The 25,181-nt window shown below is 41.3% G+C and overlaps 1 protein-coding gene across 3 annotated transcripts in view; it reads left to right on the top strand.

The window, feature by feature from the left end:
* The window catches only part of ANTXR2 (ANTXR cell adhesion molecule 2), a 171,614-nt gene that overhangs the window by 67,234 nt on the left and 79,199 nt on the right, over positions 1-25,181 (top strand). For 2 of the 3 annotated variants that reach the window (XM_077814934.1, XM_077814933.1), the window contains exons 11-14: positions 5,060-5,138; positions 11,883-11,978; positions 21,124-21,165; positions 24,627-24,722. In XM_077814934.1, coding sequence (XP_077671060.1) covers positions 5,060-5,138; positions 11,883-11,978; positions 21,124-21,165; positions 24,627-24,722 — 313 coding nt within the window. The remainder of the gene's footprint in view (positions 1-5,059; positions 5,139-11,882; positions 11,979-21,123; positions 21,166-24,626; positions 24,723-25,181) is intronic. The other variant, XM_077814935.1, reaches the window with a different exon arrangement.

Raw genomic sequence — 25,181 nt, 5'->3', positions numbered from 1 at the left:
CTGGAGTTGTGCTAATTCAGCACATTCTCTGAGCAGTCCCTTGCTGGCAGGGCTGGAGTTTAAAACCGCCATTCCTGGTGGAAAGCAGTGATTGCAGCTCATAGCTGCCCATTCTCACTCTGCGGTATGAATCCCTGCTTGAGCTCAGCTGCCCCAAAAGGCACGACTGGATGCCCTCTGCCCCTAGTATAAAAGTATTAGCTATTATGTAAGATTTTTTCATATGTCCTGTTTAGTTAAAAGGAGTTTCTTGATCCACGGTGTGTTTCTTGTAATGATTGGAGAAACTTCTGTACTCTTCTAGAGTATTTCTGCCATCTTCAAGTTTCCTGTGGTGTTCAAAGTGCCGACTAATGTAACCAGAACAGAGCTTCACCTATTCGTAACAACACTGTGTGACCCTACTATGTTCCAGCAGATGCTCGTGAGGCTCCGGGCTAGGAAAACGTGCCTCAGGAATCACAAAAACGTGGAAGCTGCAAAAGCCACCACCTGGAAAAAATGTTAAAAAACCCCATAAGAAATCTAGGGAAAGAACTGGCCCTTCCAATTACTTGTAGATTAGAGGCTGATTTAAAAAAATCCAACACCAACAACATGCATTTCCCCACAATGCAGAGAAGGGGAAAAAGACTAAATGACTGAATGTTGCTTCAAACACTAAGTTAGGGCAAAGTTTAAGGGGTTTGATTATAGTCTTTAAGGTTGGGATTTTCAAAGAAACCTAATAGAATAGAATTAGGCACCCAACTCCCAATTCGGTGTGTTTATGAGACTGTCTCTCTCCCCATATATTACTACAACAACTGAGCTCATCTGAGGTGTTTGAGCTAACAATACCCTCCTTCAGGTTGTTCTGCAAGCTACACCTGTTTGCTCTTGAGGAGAAGAGAATGTTTGTGTGAGGGGTCTGGGAGCAGAAAAGGGGAGACTAGTGTCGGAAGGGTGCCTTTGAGCTGGGAAAAGGTTGAGGGAGGTGCTTTTCTGGTTGGATATTTACAGGTGTTGCCCATGTCTAGGAGCCTTGTTTTGTGGTGATTCTAATAAAATAATTACATATTCATGTCTTTGTAATGAGTTAAGAGTTTTTAAGGTAGGTGTAATTATAGAAGTGAATAAATAAAGAAACAAACATTACCAAACATTAGATACACATGCAAAGAAGAATACATCTGCAAAGATTCAGTTGCTTGTATGATTTAGTTTCTGATGTGTTTATTTTCTAGTAGCTCAGCTGAAAAAATTAGAACCTGGGTATATTACTGAACTTTCAGTTACTAGGGTTGAAGATGCCATTCTGTCATTTTTTTCCTCTTATTGTCATGTATGTCTTGGATTGCCACTAACATATTGAACAAATCAGCTAACTTCCAGAAAGTACAGAATATGATGAAATACCATTAGAAAGTTTTACTGTCGTAACACACACGAGTTTGGTAGGAATGAAAAAGTTGGCAAGTCCCAGAAGGGAAAGACTCAGGCGAAAAAAAGAACCAAGAGGTATTCCAGGCTCACATTCAAATTTTAAAAATAAAATACATAGGAAAATCAAGCAACTGAAAACAGTTTGAATCTTTCACCCATAAATCTATAGGATGCAGTAAAATTTATAATCACAGGCATCCTTGCAGTCTCCTTGCCAAATCCAGGAGTTCTCAATCCTTGCTCAGTCAAAATTCCTGTTGATCTTAGTGGGAATTTTGCCCATGAAAGGACTGCAGGATTTGTCTTAAAAATAGTAAACAAAGAGTTGAGAGCTCTAAAAATGTAACTTAAACAAATTTCTAATGTCACTGAAGATTAAAAAAAATATTTTAGTGGGTATATTATAGCGCAGGTTCTCAAACTTTAAAATCCTAGCGTGTTATATTTAAAACTCAGAAGCATATGGAGGACCATCTTTGGAACTTTGATCATTGTAGTTGCATACTAATACTGCATTGTGTTGCTATACTTTAAACCAACCTGCATATTTCCTGTGTGTGGCCCCTACTGGTTCATGCATCACAGTTTGAGAACTGCTGCTATAGCGTCTCCGGTCTGTGGGTGAATCCCTGGCCCCAGTGAAGTCAATGGAAGTTTTGTTAATGATTTCAGTGGAGCCAGGATGTCACCTTATAGAGTATTAAACCAGTCCAATGGCTTGACTACTTGAAGATTCCTGGACCCATTCTATTCTGTTGTGGATGTCTATTATATTTAAAAACCAACCAATCAAAATTTCACAACAGGCCGAGCATAAACTTCTCATTTAGAGAGGTCACTATTTGAAATGGACGGTGAACACTTCAGACATTAGTATGGGCATCAATTTCACCTCAGAATATTATCGCCCAATGTCTTAGCTAGTCTGAAGTCAGCCACTGTCTCATTTCAATAGAAGTCCCCTCAGTTTTGTAAATGTCTGTGTAAGAAGCCAAAGTCAATCTTAGGGTGATGAGTGAAACAGATTGACTCACTCATGAAGACTGGGGATGTTGACTTGATCTCTGCTGACTGGCCTCTGATCCTGAGTTAGGTTGATTGGGTTCTCTCTTATTAAAATTTTGTCATTGATAAACACTGTCACTAGACCCTCAGCTGATGTGCCAAAATAAATTAAGATGTACTTCATTTTTTTCCCCAAATAGTAAGACTAACAGTACTTATATAGTGCTGTATGTAATCAAAACGCTGTACAAAAATGAACTAATCAATCTGCACAACCTCTCAGGTGAGGTAGGTATGGTAAATGTTGTTCTCTCTGTTTTATTGATGCTGAAAGGTGAAATGGCTCACTCAAGGTCACCCACCACAGCTTTGATTAGAATTTAGGGCATTGTGAGATTTACTTCATTAATGCTTGGGAAAAGCTTTGAGACCAACGGATGGTATACACTGTAAAAGGGAAAAGCATTCATGAATTAATAATTATTTTAATTACTGCTACCAAAAAGTTCAGTAAATGTTGAAGAGGCAAATTGTCTGTTACGCTCATGAAACATAACAGAAATTAAAGTTGTTTCATGGGTGTGTAAATAAGCAAAATCTGGCCTGGAGTCTGTATGTTTTATAGCACACGTCTCTGTGGAACTAGTGCTTTAAATGGGCAAACAAAGCGAAAGGGAAAAAATGAAACACGGTGATATGGACGGATAATCTTTTCTCTTGGCATTTGTGCTCAGTTAAAAATTCACAAGTCAGAAAGGGCTTCCATGTGCTGAGGATACACATGAGCACTTATAGGTTGAATTCTGCTCTCAGTTACATCTGTGCAACCCCACTAGGGTTACAAGGCTGTAAAAGGACCTGATCCAAGTCACTGAAGTCAACGGGAAGACTCACATTAACTTCAAGTGGGCTTTGGATCAGCGTAGTGGAGAACAAAATTTGGCTCTGTATTTTAATGTCATAGCTGGCATTTAGGATGGGCAAACTTCAAAAAGTTCAGGGGGGTAATTCAGATAAACATCTGGAGTTTCTCTGATCACCTGTCAGGAATGTGGGCCAGTTTCAACAAAACACTAAACAAATGCTTTACTTTAAGCATGTGCCTACTCATCAGAACACTTAGGGTGATATCCTGCCCCACTGAAGTCTATGGATATTTTGCTATTTACTTCAGAGGAGTCAGGATTTCATCTTTGTGCTTAAATGTAATTGCATGCTTAATTGATAAGGTATGGTTTTGGCTCTATACATTTATCCAAATCTTAACCAAATTCATATGTGATATTGAAATCCTGCTTGGAAATCCTCATAGGCTTTCCCATGAAACTCCTAGCGTTGTCTCTGGTTTGGATCAGAAATAGTATAAGAATTGAGTATTTCAGTAGTTTTTTTCCTAGACTTGTCTAGAATTGTGATGTATGGGGCAAAGGGAGGGGAGGAGGGATAGCTTGGTGGTTTGAGCATTGGCCTACTACACCCAGGGTTGTGAATTCAATCCTTGAGGGAGCCATTTAGGGATCTGGGGCAAAAATTCGGGATTGGTCCTGCTCTGAGCAGGGGGTTGGACTCAATGATCTCCTGAGGTCCCATCCAACCCTGAGATTCTATGATTCTATGAAACTGTAGAAAATTGGAAGGGGATGAGAAACAAAAATTATCCAGACTTTTCAGTTGCATAATATAAAGAAAGATATTGGGGATTTTTATTTTATAGCACAGACCATTTAAAAAAATAAATTGAGTGGTAGAAGCAACTTAATACCTTTTTACTAAAATCTGAAACAGAAACCAGCTGAGACAAATTAGTTAAGAGTTTCAAATTCAATATTGACTAAAATGCTTGTGCCAGAATAAAAAATGATATCTATGAAGAGCAGTATAAATGATTAATCATTTTAGTCCAATGAGATCTATATTTCAAAACATACATACATATTGTGAGCTTTCTGAATCATATGAAACAAAGACAGAGAAGTTTGAGTCTTTTCTGTTTAATATTCACCATATATCATTTTCTTTTAGGATTAATTTGAAAAATGTAAACTACTTAATATTTGTATAACTGTAATATCAGTGTGCTATTTATAGAAAGTCTTGGCCACTTATAAATAGCCAGCATTGTTAGCCTGCTGGTTGCATATTGCTAGATATATTTTTATTGAACAGGGTTTACAGTATTATTTGTAACAGTAAAACCCTAAAAAAGTATGATCGAAGAGGAGTTAATATTTTATAATTAGGTAGGTCTATTTACCAAGGATATCAAACTGGTCTTCAAATATTAACCCCTGTGAGGTAGTTAACTATTAATATGTCCATTTTACTGTTGGGTAAACTGAGACACAAAAAATGAAGTGCCAATTACCAAACTTTGGTTACTAGAGTTAGACAGCTAAATCTATATCCTAATTGAATGGCTAAAAATACTGGCAAATTGTAAGGAGTCAGGACTATCTATAAACAGTAATACAACATGTTAGCTTTAGAGATGTCCACATCTTGTCTCCCATTCTCCTGGTCTACCACGCTTCCTGCTCTATTTTAATGGAACCTGACTGATGCAAGATTCCTGCTTAATGTGTATATGCTGTGATTCATGTATATTTGTTTGGCTTTTTTTAATTTCCAGGACACTAGAAGTTTTGGTGAGTTTGAATGAAGGACAATCTTTGATCTCCAGCTCATTAACAATCACTGCTTCGGAATGTGTAAGTCAATGACTGACAGCATTTCATGTAGATGTTGAAATTGTGAGACTTACCGTTTTATCCTTGCATAACTTTTTGGGTGGGAGAATCTCTAATCAGAGCAGAGCCTATTAATAATGTGTGAAAAGGCATAGCCGTGAAACCGTACTTAAGCACAGATGCATATATCTTCTAAATCATGAAGTGTTGTGAAATGCATGTTTATGTTCTTCATTTTATTTTTGTGCACACAAGCAAGCTTTGCTGATTGGATGTGCTTAATGAAACGATTGGTATTTGGCAGATTTTTCTGCAGTTATAGTATGTGAAATGACTTATTTATTATTGCCCATTAAGGTGGCAGACAACTATATTTAGTTAGCATTCCAGTCTACATAGGGTTGCCAACTTTCTAACTGCTGAAAACTGGACACCCCTGCCCTGCCTCTTCCCCAAGGCCATGCCCCTGCCCCGTCTCTTCCATGAGTCCATGCCACCTGACCCTCACTCTTCCCCCAAGGCCCCACCTCCTGCCTCTGTGCTTCTCCTCGAGGCCCTGCCCTCTTCTTGCTCTCCAGTCCTAGGAAGTTGGTGTGATGGAGAAAGTTAGCGCTGATTCATGAGACTTAGATCAGCATGAGAAGTTTAAAAGAAGTGTGTGTTCTTTGTCTTTTGGAAAACCTTTTTTCTTATACTTGATTCCTTTCTACAACAAAACTCCACAGAAAAATCATGTAGAGAAACCCTCTAGCCTTAGAAGCGTTCATTAAATGTCTCACCTGTTCTGTAGGTAGGCTTTCCACACGCACCTTCTCAGGGACTTCTTTATTTTTAAAAGAGAAAACTGATTGCATGCTCAAATGAAGCAAACCTAATGAACAGATTCAGTGTGGTATCTGTTTACAATTGTGTCCTAGTACTTAGGGCTTGTCTATATTAGAAAAGTTGTACAGTCTTAACTAAATTAATTGGAAGTCTGTACAGTTAAATAGGTGATACTCCCTAATGTAGATGCACTTAAACCCATTTAATCCTTGTTTAGCATGTACTAGTAAATTACTAAATTAAACTAAGCTAATTTAAGTGAAAGTTAAACAGGTTTAAGTTCATCTACATTAAGGGAGAAGTACCACCATCACTAATATCCAAAAACAAAGTTTAAAAATCTTCCTATAACTTGGTTAAAAACCCATCCTGCCTCCTTTGTATGAATTATTAGATACCAAATGGTACAGAAATGTGAGTTTTTTCTTGCGGCGAGGGCGAATGAGACGTTCCACAAACTTAGAAAAGGAAAGTTTCAGCTGTATAAACAAGAATGCCTTGCTAAAACGTATCCCAAGATAATGCCAAACAAACCTGGCAGCATTTGTAATTCTGCTATAAAATGCAGCAAGCCATTTGCCAGACTGCTGCTAGCTAGCCGTCCCTTTTTCCATAGTCCTAATCATCTTGTTTCTGTTTTAGAATCTCTAAATTTGGTCCTTTTTTGGGGGGAGGGGGCTTTTGGCATATTATACACAGTAAGATTTGTTTTGTAGAAATTAAGTCTTTTTAGGTGTCTAAATAGTTCTTTGGAAAGCTGGCAAGTGACTTTTGGCTGGTTAAGAAAGTATTTTATTTTAAAATCAGACTTATTTTTAAAATTGTCACTAAAATAAGCATCTGAGAGTATTGTTTGAATAGAAATGTACTAATCCACACTCTTGATAACTCACAAAAAAGTAGCCTTGCCCAAAGGTGTGAGGGAGCAGTAACTGGCATTGAGGGGTTCTGGGATTGTAGAGGCACTAACTCAGATTGAGGGGGAATGATGTGGGGGGGCACTAGGATTTTGGGAGAGCAGTAAGTGTCATTCAGGAGGTGTCGGGGGTATGGAGAGAGCAGTAACTGGCATTGATAGGGTGTGGGGGGGAGGACTAACTGGAACTGATGGGACATGCTGTGCTGGGGGCACTAAGTGGCAGAGAGGGGGTGCTGGAGTTGGGGCACCACCAACTGGCAGCAGGGGGGTGTTGGTATGTCTGTGTGATGGGGAGAGGCGGTAAGAGGCATCGGGGGGGGGGCGTGCTGTGTGTGCGGGAAGAGGCAATAATGGGTGGGGGGGAAGCACTGTGTGCAGGGTGGGGGTCAGTTTCCAGAGCGGGAAAATTGGGGCACAGTGGGGGGTGTGTGTGGGGGGGGGGCAGACAGGATCCACCCCCCTTCTCCCCGCCCAGCAGTGGCAGTACCTGGTACCTACCTTTCCACTGGAGAGGCTGGAGCCGGGTTGGGGAGCCAGCCAGTTTTCCCCATCAGCAGTGGCAGCTGAGTAGCTGCTGCTCTTCCTGCCCTCTCAGCCGGGAGGCTGATCGCGGTTACTCTGGTAACTGGACTTTTAGTGTCCGGTCAGCTGTGCTGACCGGATACTGCCAGGACTCCTTTTCGACTGGACTTTCCGGTTGAAAACTGGACACCTGCCAACATTAAGTCTTTGCATGATTCTGTGCAAAAGGAATGTTACCATATGTTACCATACCATAATGTTATGCTAAATTTCCAGATAACATACAAAACATCTTTTTCACTAATGCATGATTAACTGGTTCTCCTCAACCCCGACATAGACTGTCTATAAAGAGCTTCCCTCCTTTTCCATCACCATTGCTTCTGTATTGCTAACTACTTCAGAAACTGCTGAAGACAGACCCAGGCAGAGAGCTATTTGTAGAGGGGAAAGCCAAGGAAACCTCCCTTCCCCTCTGGACAGTGTCTTTGCTGCCTCTCAGCATTCCCTAACTTGCCAGTTAAGGAATGTATGTTTTCAATATGTACAGTGCATATGGTTTTCCTATAGCTATACATTATTATATGCGAAATGTATTACAACATATTATTTACTACAGTCTGCTGCTGCAGCTCTGAGGCCTTTGGATGACTTCCCCCACCCTTTAGGGACCTGCCTTCACTACAAGTATAGTTGTATCAGAGGATCTAGTTAGGATACAATTGTCCACTGACTCAGTTACAACTTGGTTCCAGTTTATAGTGTAGATGGGTCCATAGTGGTGATATAAAGCTTGAAGTTGTATAGATGGAACCTCAAGACTTTAGCCCAGTTACGGAAGACCCTAACCCTAAAGCATGCCCGTACTGTGGCTTTATTTTCAGGTCGGTAAAAAAATGAGACTGTGTGTTCTGCTATTCGTTGTGTGCGGGCATGCCCGATTCCGACTGAAATCGGTAGGAGTTGTGAACACACAAAGGGCAGAACTGGCCATTTGTGTTTGTTAAAGGGAGAGAAAAGGAATATAAATAATATTCATGACGTGCAAAATATAGACGAGTTCCCCAGGAACCTGGTCACTCTGTACTTCCAATGACCCCACTTTTTAACCTATCGTTTTGTGTGGTTTTCCAACAACAGATTGTTGTTCACAGGGAATTAACCTGGAGAAGCCAAGCTTATTTTTCCCCAACCCTTTTAAAATTGCAAATATGGATAATTTTGGGGGGTTGATGTCAACACCAACTCAGGTTTTATGATTTGGGGTGGGGAGTCTGAATGACACTAGAATTGAGGCAGCTCACCAAACCTAAGACACTTAGATGAATCCATTTGTAGCCTATTTCCACCTGATGTCATATCAATGGATGATGATGATGCAACATCTTGAATTAATGACATAAGGATACAGGAGGATGCTCTGTCATGACACCTGATATACTACTCTTCCCTTTTTCTTCATCCTTTCAGAAGGGTGAGTGGGCCACAACATGCTGAAACTATGAATTTACCATGACCACATATAAATCTGCATGCTGACAGTGCAAACAAACTTAAAAAAATACAGCGTCAGTGCAAAACAAATCATACTCAATCATGTTATTCCTCTGCTCTGTTCATGGCAAAACCTTAACCCATTTTGTTTCTCTGTGGTTAAAAGTTTCAAGTAGCAGGAAGCAGAATAACTACGGAAGTGAACTGACAGGAAATCCAGCACTGCTGCTGCTCATCCTTTCTTCTTTTTTTTTTTTTCTTTTCTTTGTAAACCCTCATGTCATGTGTTGTGCAGAGAAGGAAGGGCCGCACAAGGAGAACTGTTGTTTCCGTAGTAGCAGATGGGCAACTGCATAGAAATGGGTCACAGCTAGAACACTGAGCTAATTCTAATGACAGGGCAGCTGATGGCTAACCTGGTACAAGAGAGTGAAAAGTTGCAGCCTTCCACAGCAAACTGAAGTTGCTGTAGAGAAAAACAAACGAGGTGTTGCAGCGAGGCATGGGCATTATTTACGTGTGATACCATCTTAAATGATCACTGAACATTTACACATTATTAGTCATCATTTGAGTAGGGCTTGATTCTCCTGTCATTGACACCGGTATAACTTCACTGACTGCAGTACAATAACTCTTACTTTACTCAGGCTTGAGAAGAGAATCATGCTGTGTCCTTTGCCCTTTTGGTTTTTTTTGGTCCCCATATGAAATGTGAACAGGTCTCATTCACACAAAACACATCCCTGATTTCCCCTTAATGTTGTTCCAGATCAGCATGCTGTGGAGCACGCTATACCAGGGTTTAGAAAAGGTGTGCAGAGGATGTGGGTTTGAGGCTTTTAGCCTCTGGGCCACTTCTGTTCTCCACATTCTTCCTTAAAAATAAGCTTAGAGGTGCAGTCTAAGCCTTTGTGAGAGTCACCATTCACGCTCATCGTAAAAAACATAGTGACAAAAGGGCTGACTGTTAACTTGATAGGAGGCTAAGCATAATCCCTCTCTGTGTGCCTCTGAGAGTGTGGCTCGTTAAGAGCCTCATGGCACAATTAACCTATGCCCAAGTGGCACCAGTTAGCCTTCGGCCATCTTTGCTAGCATGCATGAGCCAAAGCAGTGACTTTGTGTGACTTGTAGGACCTTGTGAGACAATCTAAGTTTACAAGTCTCAGTGGAGTATCTGTCTATTGAGAGAGACAAGATGGGTGAGGTAATACCTTTTATTGGACCAACAGTTATGGCTCTTTAAAATTCCACCTGTCCCTTTGGGTTAGGAGGAAACTTCTAGTTATCCCATAACTGCCTACACTAGGCTTCTTTGCATCTTCCTCTGCAGCAGCTGGTATTTGCCACGGTCAGAGACATGACACTGAACTTGATAGACCACCAGTCACATCCAGGCCGGCAGTTCTTATGTTTTGTCCCCTGCAGGGCAAGATGAGCATTCAGACTTCAGGACTAGAATTAAATCTTTATTTTTGGAATACCAAACACCATGGTATAGGAGCCCTATATATAGGGCCCTACCAAATTCACAGCCATGAAAAACATGTCACGGACCATGAAATCTGGTCTCCCCCCCTGTGAAATCTGGTCTTTTCTGTGCTTTTACCCGATACTACACAGATTTCGTGGGGGAGACCAGCGTTTCTCACATCGGGGATCCTGACCCAAAAGGGAGTTGTAAGGGGGTCGCGAGGTTATTTTAGAGGGTTTGTAGTGTTGCCACCCTTGCTTCTGTGCTGCCTGGAGAGCAGCAGCTGTTGGCCGGGCGCCCGGCTGTGAAGGCAGCACCCCTCCAGCAGGAGCAGGGCAGAAGTAAGGGTGGCCATAGCATGCCACCCTCACTGCTGCTGGCAGCGACTCTGCCTTCCGAGCTGGGCTCCCGTCCAGCAGCCACAGCTCTCCATCTGCCCAGCTCGGAAGGCAGCGCTTCCCCCAGCACAGAAGTAAGGGTAGCAGTACCGCATCCCCCCCACAACTCCTGTTTGGGTCAGGACCCCTACGATTACAACATAGTGAAATTTCAGTTTTAACTAGCAAAAATTATTAAATTTATGATTTTTAAGATCCTATGACCATGAAATTGACCAAAATGGACCGTGAATTTGATAGGGCCCTACCTATACACCCCTTCTGGGATTCTACTTTCTTCTTCTCTTTCTTATCAATGGTTGCAGACTGCATTGATGATCAGGCAAACAGCTTTCCTTAGGCAGCTCTTAATGTAATCCTTTAAAGTCATTAGTCACTGGATGCTTGGTGTACCTGTACCAGTGACTTTTTTTCCCCTTCCATATTAGGCCTGATTCTCCTCTCACTTATGCCAGTTTCACATCAGTATAACTCCATTGACTTTGTGGAGTTACTCCTGACTTACACTGGAGTAAGTGAGAGGAGAATCAGGCCCATTATCTTCCAAGCGTGATTTGTGTAGTCTGGAATACAGGTCCATAAAATGGCACAGGTACGTGCTGTTTCAGTGTTCTTTGTTTTACAGTTCAAAGTTTTGTGGCCCATCATATTCTGTATTGATGCTCTGTCCAGTCCTTTAAAATAGCTTACGCACCTGAGTTTCTCCAAAACCAAGAATATGTAAGGAACTGGGGAACATATACATTAGCTTTTAATCTCCCTTCTGCCCTGTTTTGTAGTCGACACACATCATTCATTTTATCACACAGCTTTTTAAAAGCATCCTGGTTTACTAGGTACATTCCTCGGCTCACAGAAGAGGAGGGAACTAAACATACAAGGGGTCAGAGGAGCTAACTAGGGGTGAATTTGGCCCAGAGTGGGCCTGATACTATAGGCTTCATAAAGAGTTTTGTCTGAGTAAGATCTGTAGAAGGAGGATCCAGCAAGTAGGAATCCTCTGTATGTGAATCAATATGTAACTGTGTTGGGTCGGGGGCGGGGAAGGAAGAGATAAAAACATTTATTAATGAGATAGAAATTGTTAACATCATCCAGTGACTGTCTTTTCCCTTCTTGTTTCTCCATAGTCGAATGGCATAGCTGCCCTTATTGCCATTCTTGTGCTGTTACTTTTGGTGGCTATTGGTCTTTTATGGTGGTTCTGGCCTCTTTGTTGCAAAGTGGTAAGTAAAAAAATGTAAATGGCTCATTCGGACATATGGCCTATAACGGTCACCAAACTCGTTGGGAAATATAGATTCTTTTTCATAGATGTTTCTGGAAAGCAAGTGGTAGAGCAGCACAGTAGCTGTAGAGAATGGATAAAGTACAAGAGTGTATATAATATATCAGACATAGGTTTGGGGTATCTTTATCAGTGGTCTATTGTAAGCCACAGAAGAGGTCAGTCTAATAACAGTGAAGTAACTGTTTTCCTTAATGATTGGTTTCAGAGTAGCAGCCGTGTTAGTCTGTGTCTGTAAAAAGAAAAGGAGGACTTGTGGCACCTTAGAGACTAACCAATTTATTATAAATTTTATTGTAAATTGGTTAGTCTCTAAGGTGCCACAAGTCCTCCTTTTCTTTTTGTTTTCTTTAAAGCATTTGCTGCTTTGACAGAAACGTAAGCACAGATGAACCAGGATAGGTAGATTCGGGTCTCTCGATTTGGCTTTTACCCAAGTGCCATATTCCTGTAAAATCTTTGATAAAAGCTTTTCTTCTATTATTTTAAAGTTGCAGGCTATAATGGTGTGCAGATGTTTCTTCTGAAATCAAGGACTATTTTAAAAGCACTAGCACTAAAATTGATATTTGTAGTCCATTATGGACTCTCAAGTTGCAAATCCTTTATTCTCTTATTAATCCCTTGCAAAAAATGAAATTGCCATCCTGTCTATATTACATCAACTTTCATCTGAATAATGAACGTTCTTTATCCTTCTAGCAGCAGTCAACAATGGTGCTTCAATTCCCCACCTCCCCCTACCCCCTCCATTATTGGCAGGAGTTTGAGATTGGTGGAGTTTGATGAGATGGCAATTTCTTCCAACCTGGCACTGTATTCCGTCTACCCAGATTTGTCACAGGGGCGGTCTCCTGGGAGTTGGGGCAGTGAAATATCTTCCCTCTTCTCAAATGTTCCAAGGCTGTTACTGGAGCACTGAGGATGCAGTAATTCCCATGGCTAACCGGAAGCAGGTTGTGAGGACGAGAGGGCCTCAAAACTGGCATGGAGGTACGGGGCCTCAGCCTTCTGCGGATCCCCCATGTTCTGTGGTTTCCAAGAGCAGAGCCAATGGCCCTTCTCTAATGGGAAAAATCCCTCCTCTGTCCCACTCTTCACAGGATTGTCCCAAGACATCTCCAGGAGGATATCTTTGGGTCATGTTCTTTAGACTCATAGATGTTAAGGTCAGAAGGGACCAGTGTGATCATCTAGTCTGACCTCCTACACATTGCGGGCCACAGAACTTCAGCTACCCACTTCTGTAATAGAACCATAGCCTCTGGCTGTGTTACTGAAAACCTCAAATCATGGTTTAAAGACTTCAAGTTACAGAGAATTCACCATTTACACTGGTTTAAAGCTGCAAGTGACCCATGCTGCAGAGGAAGGTGAAATACCCTCAGGGTCTCTGCCAGTCCGACCAGGGTGTGGTTTTAGGGTCTAGTGCTACAGTAGTGCTGAGTTCTGAATACTCAGTGAACTTCTTACCAAATACTGACACTTCAATAGTTTTTGGTTTGATAGCCATATCCTTACATTAGAGAGTCAAGGCGGGTGAGGTAATATCTTCTATTGGCCCAACTTCTGTTCTGAAAGACAAGCATTCAAGCTTACACAGAGCTCTTCTTCAGGTATGGGAAATGTACTCAAAGTATCACAGCTAAACACAAGGTGGATAGTTTAGCATAGGTAGTTAATGCATATTTTGAGGGGCTGGTCAAGGTGAGGTGTCCCATTAATACCTCTTCATTCCTTGGGGTTTGGGGGGTGGTTAAGTGGCTTATAGATTGTTGTAATAAGCCATAAATCCAGTGTTACTATTCAGTCCTATTGAGCTCCAAAGCTCGTCTTTTGAAGATGTTGTACAGGTTTCCTTTGAGAATGAGAAAAGAGAGGTCAGATGCAGAGTGATCTCTTTATGAAAAGTGTTCACCCACAGGGGATATGGTGTTTTCGTCTTTTATCATTTTTCTGTGTGAGTGTCATTTTCACCTATATAGTAGTGTCAAGGTTCCTTCTCCACTCTGAACTATATAGTATAGATGTGGGGACCTGCATGAAAGACCCCCTAAGCTTATTCTTACCAGCTTAGGTTAAAAACTTCCCCAAGGTACAAACTTTGCCTTGTCCTTGAACCCTATGCTGCCACCACCAAGCGTGTTAAACATTGAACAGGGAAAGAGCCCACTTGGAGACGTCTTCCCCCAAAATATCCCCCCAACCCCTATACCCCCTTTCCTGGGGAAGGCTTGATAAAAATCCTCACCAATTTGTACAGGTGAACACAGACCCAAACCCTTGGATCTTAAGAACAATGAAAAATCAATCAGGTTCTTAAAAGAAGAACTTTAATTAAAGAAAAGGTAAAAGAATCACCTCTGTAAAATCAGGATGGTAGATACCTTACAGGGTAATCTGATTCAAAACATAGAGAATCCCTCTAGACAAAACCTTAAGTTACAAAAAGACACAAAAACAGGAATATACATTCCCTCCAGCACAGCTTATTTACCAGCCATGAAACAAAAGGAAATCTAACGCATTTCTAGTTAGTAAGTAATCTAGCTAACAGAAGTTCTGAGACTGCATTCCTGATCTGTTCCCGGCAAAAGCATCACACAGACAGACAGACCCTTTGTTTCCCCCCCTCCAGCTTTGAAAGAATCTTGTCCCCTCATTGGTCATTTTGGTCAGCTGCAAGGGAGGTTATCTTAGTTTCTTAACCCTTTACAGGTGAAAGGGTTTTGCCTCTGGCCAGGAGGGATTTTATAGCACTGTATACAGAAAGGTGGTTACCCTTCCCTTTATTTTTATGACAAGTGGTCACTGAGGCATTTAGTGCACTGGATGAGGTACGCCACATAATAGGCATGTGTAGTACCCATGTATCTTGAAAGGGGTGCTGTGAGGGGTGTTGATCATCATAGCAGTGGAGATGTGTGTCCAGGTTTTGCATCTGTTGTTCTGGCATGGTGTGGTGCAGCTCTGAGTTGGTGTGTCCTGTCTGTGGGGAGCTTGCTTCTGATAATGAGCTTGGAGAGGTTCAGGGGGAGGGGACTGTTTGAAGTTCAGAAGAGCGGGTTCAGGGAAGATTTCTTTCAGGATGTAGTCCCCATCCGGTATGGGTTTTAGTTTGCTACCTCACATGGATTCCAGTGTGGGATGGTAGGGGATGACTAGGGGTGTGCAGTTGGAGGGAGTTTTATTTCTGTATTCTATATTGAAGTTGTGATGGAAATCTTTGATGGAGTTTGGAGCATGTCTGGAATATTCCTGTTCAGAGGATGAAAATATCATTGATATAGCTCAGATATCTCATTGGTTTTGTGGTGTATTTGTCCAGAAATTCCTTTTCAAGGTGGCCCATAAAGAGGTTGGCATATTGGGTAGCCATCCTATTACCCGTGGCTGTTCCCATGGTTTGGACTAAGTGTTTGTTATTGAATGTAAAATTGTTATGAGGGAGGATGAGTTTGACGATGTGTTTTGGGTGGATATCTGTGGGTTGTCCATTGTCTTGTAAATATTTGAGGTAGACAGCGATGCTGTCATTGTGAAGGATGTTGTTGTTTAGTGAAGTGACATCCATGTGGCAAAGATGATGTTCTGAGGGAGGTTGTTAAAATTGTGGAGATTCTGGAGGAAGTTGATTGTCTTGGCGGAAGCTGGTCCTTTGTATGAGTGGTTTGAGGATGCTTTCTATGAGACCCAATATTCCTTCAGTAAGAGTGCCATGGGCAGCTATGTTGGGTCTGCCTGGGTTCCCTTGTTTGTATACCTTGGGAAGCACGTAGAACGTCTCTGGGTTCATGGGGGATGAAGTTGTAGAGTTTCTCTTTGGATTTGTTTGAGAAAGAATTTGATGATATCCTTAAATTCCTCGGTAAATTGTGGTGTGGGGTGTTTTTTGAGTTCTTTATAATGGGTGGCATGAAACACTTGTCTATTGGCCTTGTGAACATAGTCGTCATGGTTGAGGACTACGATTGTGCTCCCTTGAACTGTCACAGAAAAATAAGACAAAAATACCATATCAACTCTGGGTGAACACTTTTCATAAAGCGATCACTCTGTATCTGACCACTCAGTCCTCATCCTCAAAGACCTGCACAATTCTTTCAAAAGATGAGCCTGGGAGCTTAAATTCTGAACTTTGCTAGATACTAAAAATCATGGACTGAATAGAGACACTGGATATATATTTCAGAGTAGCAGCCATGTTAGTCTGTATCCACAAAAAGAACAGGAGTACTTGTGGCACCTTAGAGACTAACAAATTTATGGTGCCACAAGTACTCCTGTTCTTTTTACTGGATATATAGTTTATTATAACAACGTATAACCTACTTGACCCCCCGCACAGCTTTCCCTCCCTTTTTCTTCCCCTTTCCCCGCCACGACTAGAGAGGTGTTAGTGGGACACTTACTCTTGAATGGTCTTTGAAATATGTGTCAAGTAGTTATACTAAACAATCTGATGCCCCTTTTATTTAATTGTGACATTCTGAATATATTTTCAAGACCTGAAGAAGAGCTCTGTGTAAGCATGAAAGTTTGTCTCTCTCGCCAACAGAAGTTGGTCCAATTAAAGATGCTACCTCACGCATCTTGTATCTTTAATATCCTGGTACCAATGCAGCTACAACAACACTGCAAATCCTTAGATTATGATAATATGCTCTTATTCCTTCCTTCTATTCCACATCCAGTATATTAACATAATTCATTATCCCAGTTTGTGGCCTACTACTTACTGCCTTCGATGTAAATGTCCTTGACTATTGATCACTCCTTCAAGAACTTTGGAGAAAGGGCAGATAAAATCACAGACCTGGTTGTCTTGCTGATGGAAGTATTTAGTTTCATGGGACAGAGAACAGCAAGCAAGAGAGCAGCAGAGCTCCCAAGCCTGAAAACTGTTGTATCGCCAGAATCAAAACAAAAAGGGATAAAGTTGGTACAGACTTCGAACAAAAACAAATGAGAACTGCAGAAGTTCCTGCCTTCTATTATCTGCAGACAATTGGTGTCCAACATTTTAGATGACTTAGGTATTCTGCTTAATCATTGGCAGGAGTCCGTTCTCAAAATGTTAGTTGATCTGAAGCCTATGTACAGTACCAGGGGATTTTTTGGCTGCTTTTTTTTTTTTAAAAGGGAGTTCACTGTTGACAGTTCTTTCACTCTTCCTTGAATATCAGAACAGATGATTGTATCAAACTGGCTTCATGCTCTCGTGCTGACATTTCCTAATGCCCACATCGCTGGAACATTTGAAAAGTGCTAATGAGTGGATCAAAAGGACTGTTGCCTGAAGCAGCTATTTTTCTTTTTTTTATTATTATTAAAGAAATCGGCTCGACTTAGTTACAAAGAATGAAGTCAATGAGATGCAGTCCTCCCTGATGATCTGATCAGACCAAACCAAACAAAATTGGAGACAAATCAAATTGTACATATGGTTAAGACAGAGAAGTGTTCTTCAGAACCGTCAGGACTTCATTTTACTAATGTGAATGAAGAAAAAAATGCAGGCAATCTTGCAATAGTATGTCTTTTAATGTCGGCAAATTCTCATACTGCATTTGAATAATTGACTACAAAAATTGCCTAAATTCCCCTGACTGTTTTTTAAAATTGCATTTAATAATGGCTTCCCAGTGAACTTTGCTTTACAAATCAAACTGGAATCAGTACTGACTCTGTGTGTGTGTGTGTGTGTGTGTGTGTGTGTGTGTGTGTGTGTGTGTGTGTGTGTGTGTGGCCTGTCGAAACATAAGGATGGGAGCACTTTCATACCACTTCTGTCAACAGGGCCAAATATCTGCTACTCAAAGCAGATTATTTTCTCACACCATTGTCGGGGTACATTGGCAGGGTACATTTTCCAACAAGTTTCATCTTCTGAAGCTGCTAGTAACTGCAGCTAATTAAAGCATTAGCTAATTTTAAATCTAGTTTATCCTACAACTCCAGTGAGTTTAGCAGCACCATTTTAGGGCCTGATCCCATGTCCAATAGGTCAGTGGAAAGGCTCCCACTGACTCACAGGCTTACAAGGCCCATTGAAGTTGTCATGAGTCTTTTCCTTGATTTCAGTGGGGTTTAGATCAGGCCCTTAATGGGTTTTGGATTAGATTTTTTTTGTTCAAATGTTGGTCCCATTGAAATTAATAGGCATTTGGCCCTAATGAGCATTAGCCCACACCATAAAACTAATACATATTTTGGCACACTTAGTTGTCTTGGCCTAGGAGAGTCTCAAGGGTGTAAGAAAGAAATGACAGAGTTATGAATTATTCTTGATAAATATTTATATAGGGCCATAACTTTTTCTGGCATTTTACTGATATCAGAAAGGCCTCAGCTCTGAAAAGCTTAATGTACATCAGACAAATAGAGAAATTTAAGGTAATAGATAAAGAAAGTGGAAGGAAAATGGGATGGGAGTTGAAACAAGATAATGTGAGTTTTATAATATTGAGAGAATCTTTTTGGTGTTGATCTTTGGATAAACTTCAGTGCTTCTCAGTGCCTATGCACATCTTCACGTGCCTAAATGCCTTTGCCAGTCTGGTCCATAACCCCTCTGCTTCACGTTTCCCCATCTATAAAGTGGGCAGAATGGTTCTGATCCACCTCACAAAGATGTTACGTGGATTAGCTAGTCAAGGTTTGTAAAACGCTCTGAGACCCGGTGCTGGAATGCACCGCAGGAAGCCTTATTTATTCACCCTTACGTTAAAAAGCAGAGGAGGGAAAATCATGTTCTGACCCACTTTGGCAAGCACCAAACAAACATCCTCCTGTTGAAAATCCTTAATTTGTTCTCCTACCTGTTGAAGGTTCCAAGAACTAACAAACCAGTTTAATATTTTAATTCTGAAGTATTTGGTAATACCAAGCATTTACTTCTAACTATATTCATTTGGTGGCAAATTGCCGGCACTGCTATGATGGGTCTCGCGCTTTCTCTTCTTGCGGGGTGTTCAGGGCACCGTTTCTTGCCCCTGAACTGAGGTATTAACTGCCCCACTGGTGTCCTAGAGGAGGGGAGTGGAGAGGGAGGGACCCGGGCCCACCCTCTACTCCGGGTCCCAGCCCAGGGGCCCTGGGGATAGCAGTAACCCACTAGAACTAGCAGTTCCTTCCCCTGGGCCACTTTCCTCTCCTGCCCTTCAGCTTGTGGGGCTTCCTGCCCTCCCCCTGCACAAACCAGGTATCCCTTTACCTAGGGTCTTGGTCTTCTTAGCCCACCGCAGCACTTCTCCAACTCTCCTCTGCTTCCCTCCAAACTGCTCTCTGCTCCAACACCAATCCACTCTGCTTCAACTCGTCCTCTTGTCTGATTGAAACAGGAGGTTTTTATCATGTGACTGGCTTCAGGTGCTTTAATTAATCTATAGCAAACTTTCTTCCCTGTGCAGGGAATAAGGCTCCCTTCTAACACTTTCCTGCTGCCCTCTGGCCATGCTGTGTCACAATTTTAATCTCATTCATATATGCGATGCCCACATTTATTTGGAAGTGAACTATTTTGGTGGCATTACTATCTGAGATATCAGTGGTGACATCCAAGTTACTTTTATCAAGATTTAAAAAAAAAATTCTTCTACATATGATGCCGTGAGTCCACTTATTTATTTGATATTCAGAGGCACTGGTGAAGATAATTAAAGTACTGGAATTAATGGCAGGGCTAAGGATAAAATGATATCCCTCTATGATATCTCTGAAAATAACATAACTAGTATTTCAATACAAATGTAATTTTAACAGCTTTTTATGTAGCCATCATTTTATATATTTTAACCAAATCTGTATTGTACCAATGCACAAAACAATCATGAGTCTTAGTATAGGTGGAGTATTTCTTTTTTCATATCTGAAAAATACTGAGGCACAGAAAATCATGACCATTTGTCTAGATAAAGTATTCCTTCACTGTTAGCTTGGCCACAGAGCGAGCCCGCTTGTAGTCTGCTAAGTCCAGCTTGTTTCTGTTTTGCAGAAAACTGTTTCTGACTTTAATTTTTGCTATCATCTAATAAATACATTGGTGTGTTTTTTCTGTTTAATGGCTTGTTGGGGATTTTGAGGTGAGTAGCAAGGAAACTCACAGAAGTTCATGCGATGCATGTGTGTAAGAGAGCAGAAAGAAAGTGGAAGGGGTGTAAGTGGCGTAAGTTTATTTTTTATGCTATATTGCATATTGAATTTAAGACTAAGATAAAATAAGATTAGAGCGAATAGAGGGCTTTTATTACTAACCGGAAAATCCCCTGGCATGTGCTTGCTTTCCTGTTTTCCACTCTGTTGACAAATTGTTAATATTTATGTCCCAGAAACCCCGGGGATGGCTATAAATTAGAAACAAACCTCCTTAACAAGAGGGATTATTTTCCAATAACAATTTAAGAATGTTTGTGAATGTAGCAACACCACACTGTAGGCATTCCACACTGAACACCATGAAGGAAAGCCATTTTCAAATTATAGATTTGAAATGTGCAAGCTGCAGAAATAATTTGGGTGGATAGTTTAAAGGCCTAGAGTTGATCTTGAGTTTCCAGAAGGCATTTTGCACTTGTCACTGGGCCAGAAATTCTCCAAATGCATGGCATGAGAAAACTGGTTTATAGTTAGGCAAGTCCTGAGGTAGGCTTTTGGGCTGCCTTTTGCTGAGGCAAGTCCTGAGGTAGGCTTTTGGGCTGCCTTTTGCTGAGGCAAGTCCTGAGGTAGGCTTTTGGGCTGCCTTTTGCTGATACTGTCTAATTAACAACATAGGACTTCATCACTGGCTCTTACTTAGAATGACTGAACCTCATCCAATTAGTAAGTAAATGGGCAGGCATGTTTGTCCCAAAGAGTGCCTGTCAACAAGTTGATTTTATTTAATATTAGAGGGATGGTGTTAATTTCCACACACGTTTGGTAATCAGGAGTCCAGGGAGTTGCAACAGCAGTTGCCAGTTTGTGAAGAAACATTGGTGATTCGTAGCGGAACGGTTAACAATTAAGATACTCTATCAGATTTTGAAGGTCACTTGCAGGCTCTGACTGCTGTCACTCATGCTTGTCTTTTGTATTGTTTTTAGGTCATCAAGGATCCTCCACCACCACCTCCAGCTCCAAAAGAGGTACAGTATGAAGGTGTTTGTTGACCTGTACAATAAGACATCATCCTAGTGCACCATCAATTACATTAATTACATTACACCATCCCGTTAAATGTTGCTGTATATTACGAACCAGCTCTTTCCCCCCAGTTGCTGGAGAGAAAAGCTGGCCCAGTGATTAGGGCATTTTCCTGGCATGTGAGAGACCAAGGTTCAGGTCCCAGATCTGTCACAGACTTCTTCTGTGACCTTGAGGAAGCTGCTTTTGTTGTGCCTCAGTTTTCCATCTGTGAAACAGAGGTAATAGCACTTCCCTACCTCGCAGAGAGGTTTGGAGGGTAAACACATCGAAAAGATTTGAGGTCCTCAGATATTACATTGGTGGAGACCATATAAGTACCACAGACCACTAGATACTTTAGCCACAATTCCTCCTTAACCAGCGCCATCCCCTCTTTGGGCTGTATTTGTCCCACCTTTTTAAAAAACAAATAAAATAATCAAAGGTACTGTATTTTTGATGCTGATAATAATGATATTTGGTGCTTATCCACATGAGATGCCCAGTTTTATTTATTTAAAATAACAATAAAACCCACTATAACAAGAAACTCGAGGCTTCCTGACAATGAACTATCTTAAGATAGCCGTTCATGACATACACTGAATTAACTCAGCCAGACAGTAAATTAAAGCACCAATAAAACCCTTTAACCACCCCCGCCCCCCTGTTGTCCACCAGGTACATAGTCTAAACTTCCTCCCAAAATCCTTTTAAATAAATGGTTTTCTGTTGCGTGTGTGTTCCCGCACAGGCCAGGCTGCTAGAATTCTGGGCTGCATCTGACCCACCTTTTTAAAACAAAATAATCCAAGTTACTGTATTTTTGTTGCTGGTAATCGTGATACTTGGTGCTTATCATATGTGCAGAGTTCTGTACAAATAACCAACTACAGATATTGCTCTGTTACTGAATATTAAACTTGTCTTAGAAATGGAGGGCACGTGGTAATTCAATGCCTTCGCCTGAGAAAACACAAAAAGACTTCATTAAGGTAAAATTAGGGTTGCAGGCACATACCAGTGTTTTGAATTTATCTCACCTTTGAGGAACATTACAGTAAACACCCCCGCCCTCACCCCAAAGCCCTAAATATTAGAAATCCAGGGAATTCAGTGCTAAGGTGACCGCTTTCACAAAACCACACAGTCACACACAAATGACAGTTAAGGCCCTGATCCTGCAAAGACTTAGGCATATGCTAAGCTTTCTGTAATGTGAGCCAGCAGGCCTGATTCTCATTTATACAGAGGCCCCTTTTTACCATTCTGGCATTGTAAAAGGGCCTTAAACTAAGCAAAATTGCAGTTAAGAAAAGGTAAAATCCTAGTCAAGACAAGGCAGTTTGTAGTTATTACACAAGTTAGCAGGACAAGTTAAAAACTGTTTCATTTTGAAAAACTTTGTTTCAGATTTTTAGGTTTTTTCCCCCCTTTTCTCTCACTTCTTCCCATCGTCTTCTAGTGGGGGGGAAAAAAAGGTAGGATTTCCTCCCCCCCCCCGTGTAAAAAAATTTAAAAAATTGTGCACACAAATGCATGGCTTGGTCGTATATCTGGATAGAAATGGATTATGGGGGGATTCCTGCTCTTGTTACATGTTAAAAATGGCAGATGTTCAAAATTAAAGGCTGTAGACTTTATTATACTTGTATATACCAACAGAAAACAGTTTCAAATAATTGTTGGGGCCAGATGTTCTCGAAAATATTGGACAGCTAGTCCAGGATTTAAGCCATCACTTTCACCATCACTCTTTGATCTGAGTTCTCTGATTTAGAGAGATTCAGCTGAACAAACAAATTTCTTAAGAGGAACTGTAAAAAAGAACGATATGCATTACTTCCAAAATCGATCTGAGAACCCTACATTGCCTTGGGGGCAGAGTTAAGATTGGGATTGTAATTTGAGAATGACTGTCACTTGTGAAAGGGAAACCTTACCTCTGAATTTCCTGGGGTTCTAATTTTTTTCTCCTAACTTATAAGTCACAAAAGTCACTTAAGCCATTGACAAATGCTTGCAACTTTGACTTCCCTTAACAAAATGTTTTGGTGTTAGAAGTTCCTTCCGTTTGGAAATTGTCCGAACATGGGACTGGGGAGGGATGAAAGCTTGGGTTGGTGTCAGATTCTGGTGGCGACATTCTCCCCCTTCTAGTTGGTTTGCTGAGATGTGCAGGAGAAGAGCCTGTCGTTTGTACACTTCCTAATATCTGCAGGAAAAAGGAGATTTTACCAGAGAGGGAATTCCTTTCTGAGGACCTCATGAAGTCTATGGAAGTGGGATGGAAAAGGGACAGCAATGGGGAACCACACTGGAGGATTAGCCTTCTATGCCTGTGGATATCAAGAGCGTCATAGGAGCAAAATCCACTCCTGGGGTATAGAGAAATAGGTCTTGCCTTGGTGAGCACCTTAGGGAATATCCAACAGAATGTCCTTGAGCTGGTATCTGGGTTGAAGGGGTGAGCAGGAGAGCAAGGAGGGCTGCCCCTGAAACTGACTGGATGAATCCAATAAGTTTAATCATCTGCTGTCTGTTCTCAAGTGATGATCTGCCAAAAAAAGGGTGCTACAAGACTCTTCTATCTGTGGAGCCCGCCACTGTTCGCAATGTGGCTTCGTGTCCAAGCAGCTTTGGAGAACCTTTGTAGGCTGATTCTGCAACCTTCTGTGCTCTGGATAGCAGACCAGGTCACTCAGTCCTGGGGAAGTGGGTGTTCTAGGAGAATCACGAGTGGGTCTGCACATGGGCCTTGTTTCAGATAAGCATTTAAGTGTAAGTTCTAGCATGTACTTAAGGCAAGCGTGTGCGGCCACAGCTCAGGATCGCTTGGCCCAAACTTCACGTGGGAGACCAGCGGAATGTGTCTGCTACCCACCCTTGGCCTTCATTGAGAGCTGCAGATCTGTTGCAATCAGTCTACTGTAGGCTGTTGATGATTCTGCCTCTCTGTCCTTTGGCTATTGGCCTGGGTTTTGTACAGAGAGCAAAGCCATTTTACTGGAGCAGGCCTGTGTGGCTGAGAATCTGGCTCTTCAAGCACACTATATTTTTAAAAGAGGGAAACAATGTTAATGATTTTTCTCTCTGTGTTTTGTTTGTTCTCATCACTGGAAAGGAGGATAATGGGGTAAATGAGCTCTGATTAGTGGAAAGTCCAGTTTATTAAATGGCTTGAGAATGCTGGTCACGGTTTGGGACACTTCTAATGGTTGCCAGCGATGTTCTTCCGTGTGCAAAAAACGTTTCCAAGGGTGGCCAGATAGCACGTGAAATAATGAAAACTGCCTTTACAATCTGCTGCTGTCACATTAGAGCTATATTTAAGTCTGGAAAACTGTTTGTGAACACTAATAAAAGCATGTGCTAGAAAAGAACTTAGTGCAAAAAAAAATGTTTTTGAATTTATGGACAGGAAGAAGAAGAAGATCCCTTGCCTAACAAAAAATGGCCGACAGTGGATGCTTCCTACTATGGAGGACGAGGAGTGGGAGGAATTAAAAGAATGGAGGTTTGTACTCTGGAAAGAAAGAGAAACAGTGATGCATGAAAATACAAGTTTTCTGAGGTTCAGTTGATGGCAACAAAGTGTGCTGGAAATATAATTGTATCATCTTTGCTTGCTTCCCACTGACATCAGTCTCCTAAAATTTTTACCCTCTAAAAGAATTCTAAGTGTATCTCGGTCGATTATGGAAGAACTGATTTCATTAGTTCCATTTGATCTGAACTCTAAATAGATGCTGAAAGGCATGCGGATTCCATCAAGCTAATGAGGAGGAGAGCGAGAGCCTTTTTGAGTGTTTTGGAAGAAATTGCAGTGTAACATAAGTACTCCAACTGTGGGCCAGCCAAACGCACCAACCATAGTGACATTAAGGAGAGGCTTGATCCGTAAGGAACGCACAGCTACAACAGTGCCTGTCTTTGAAGAGACATGACAGCACCATGTTAATTAAAACAGAATGAA

This window comes from Eretmochelys imbricata, chromosome 4 (assembly GCF_965152235.1).
Source record: "Eretmochelys imbricata isolate rEreImb1 chromosome 4, rEreImb1.hap1, whole genome shotgun sequence".
In the NCBI taxonomy this organism is placed as follows: Eukaryota; Metazoa; Chordata; order Testudines; family Cheloniidae; genus Eretmochelys; species Eretmochelys imbricata.
This window is presented reverse-complemented; position numbering and strand designations above follow the sequence as displayed.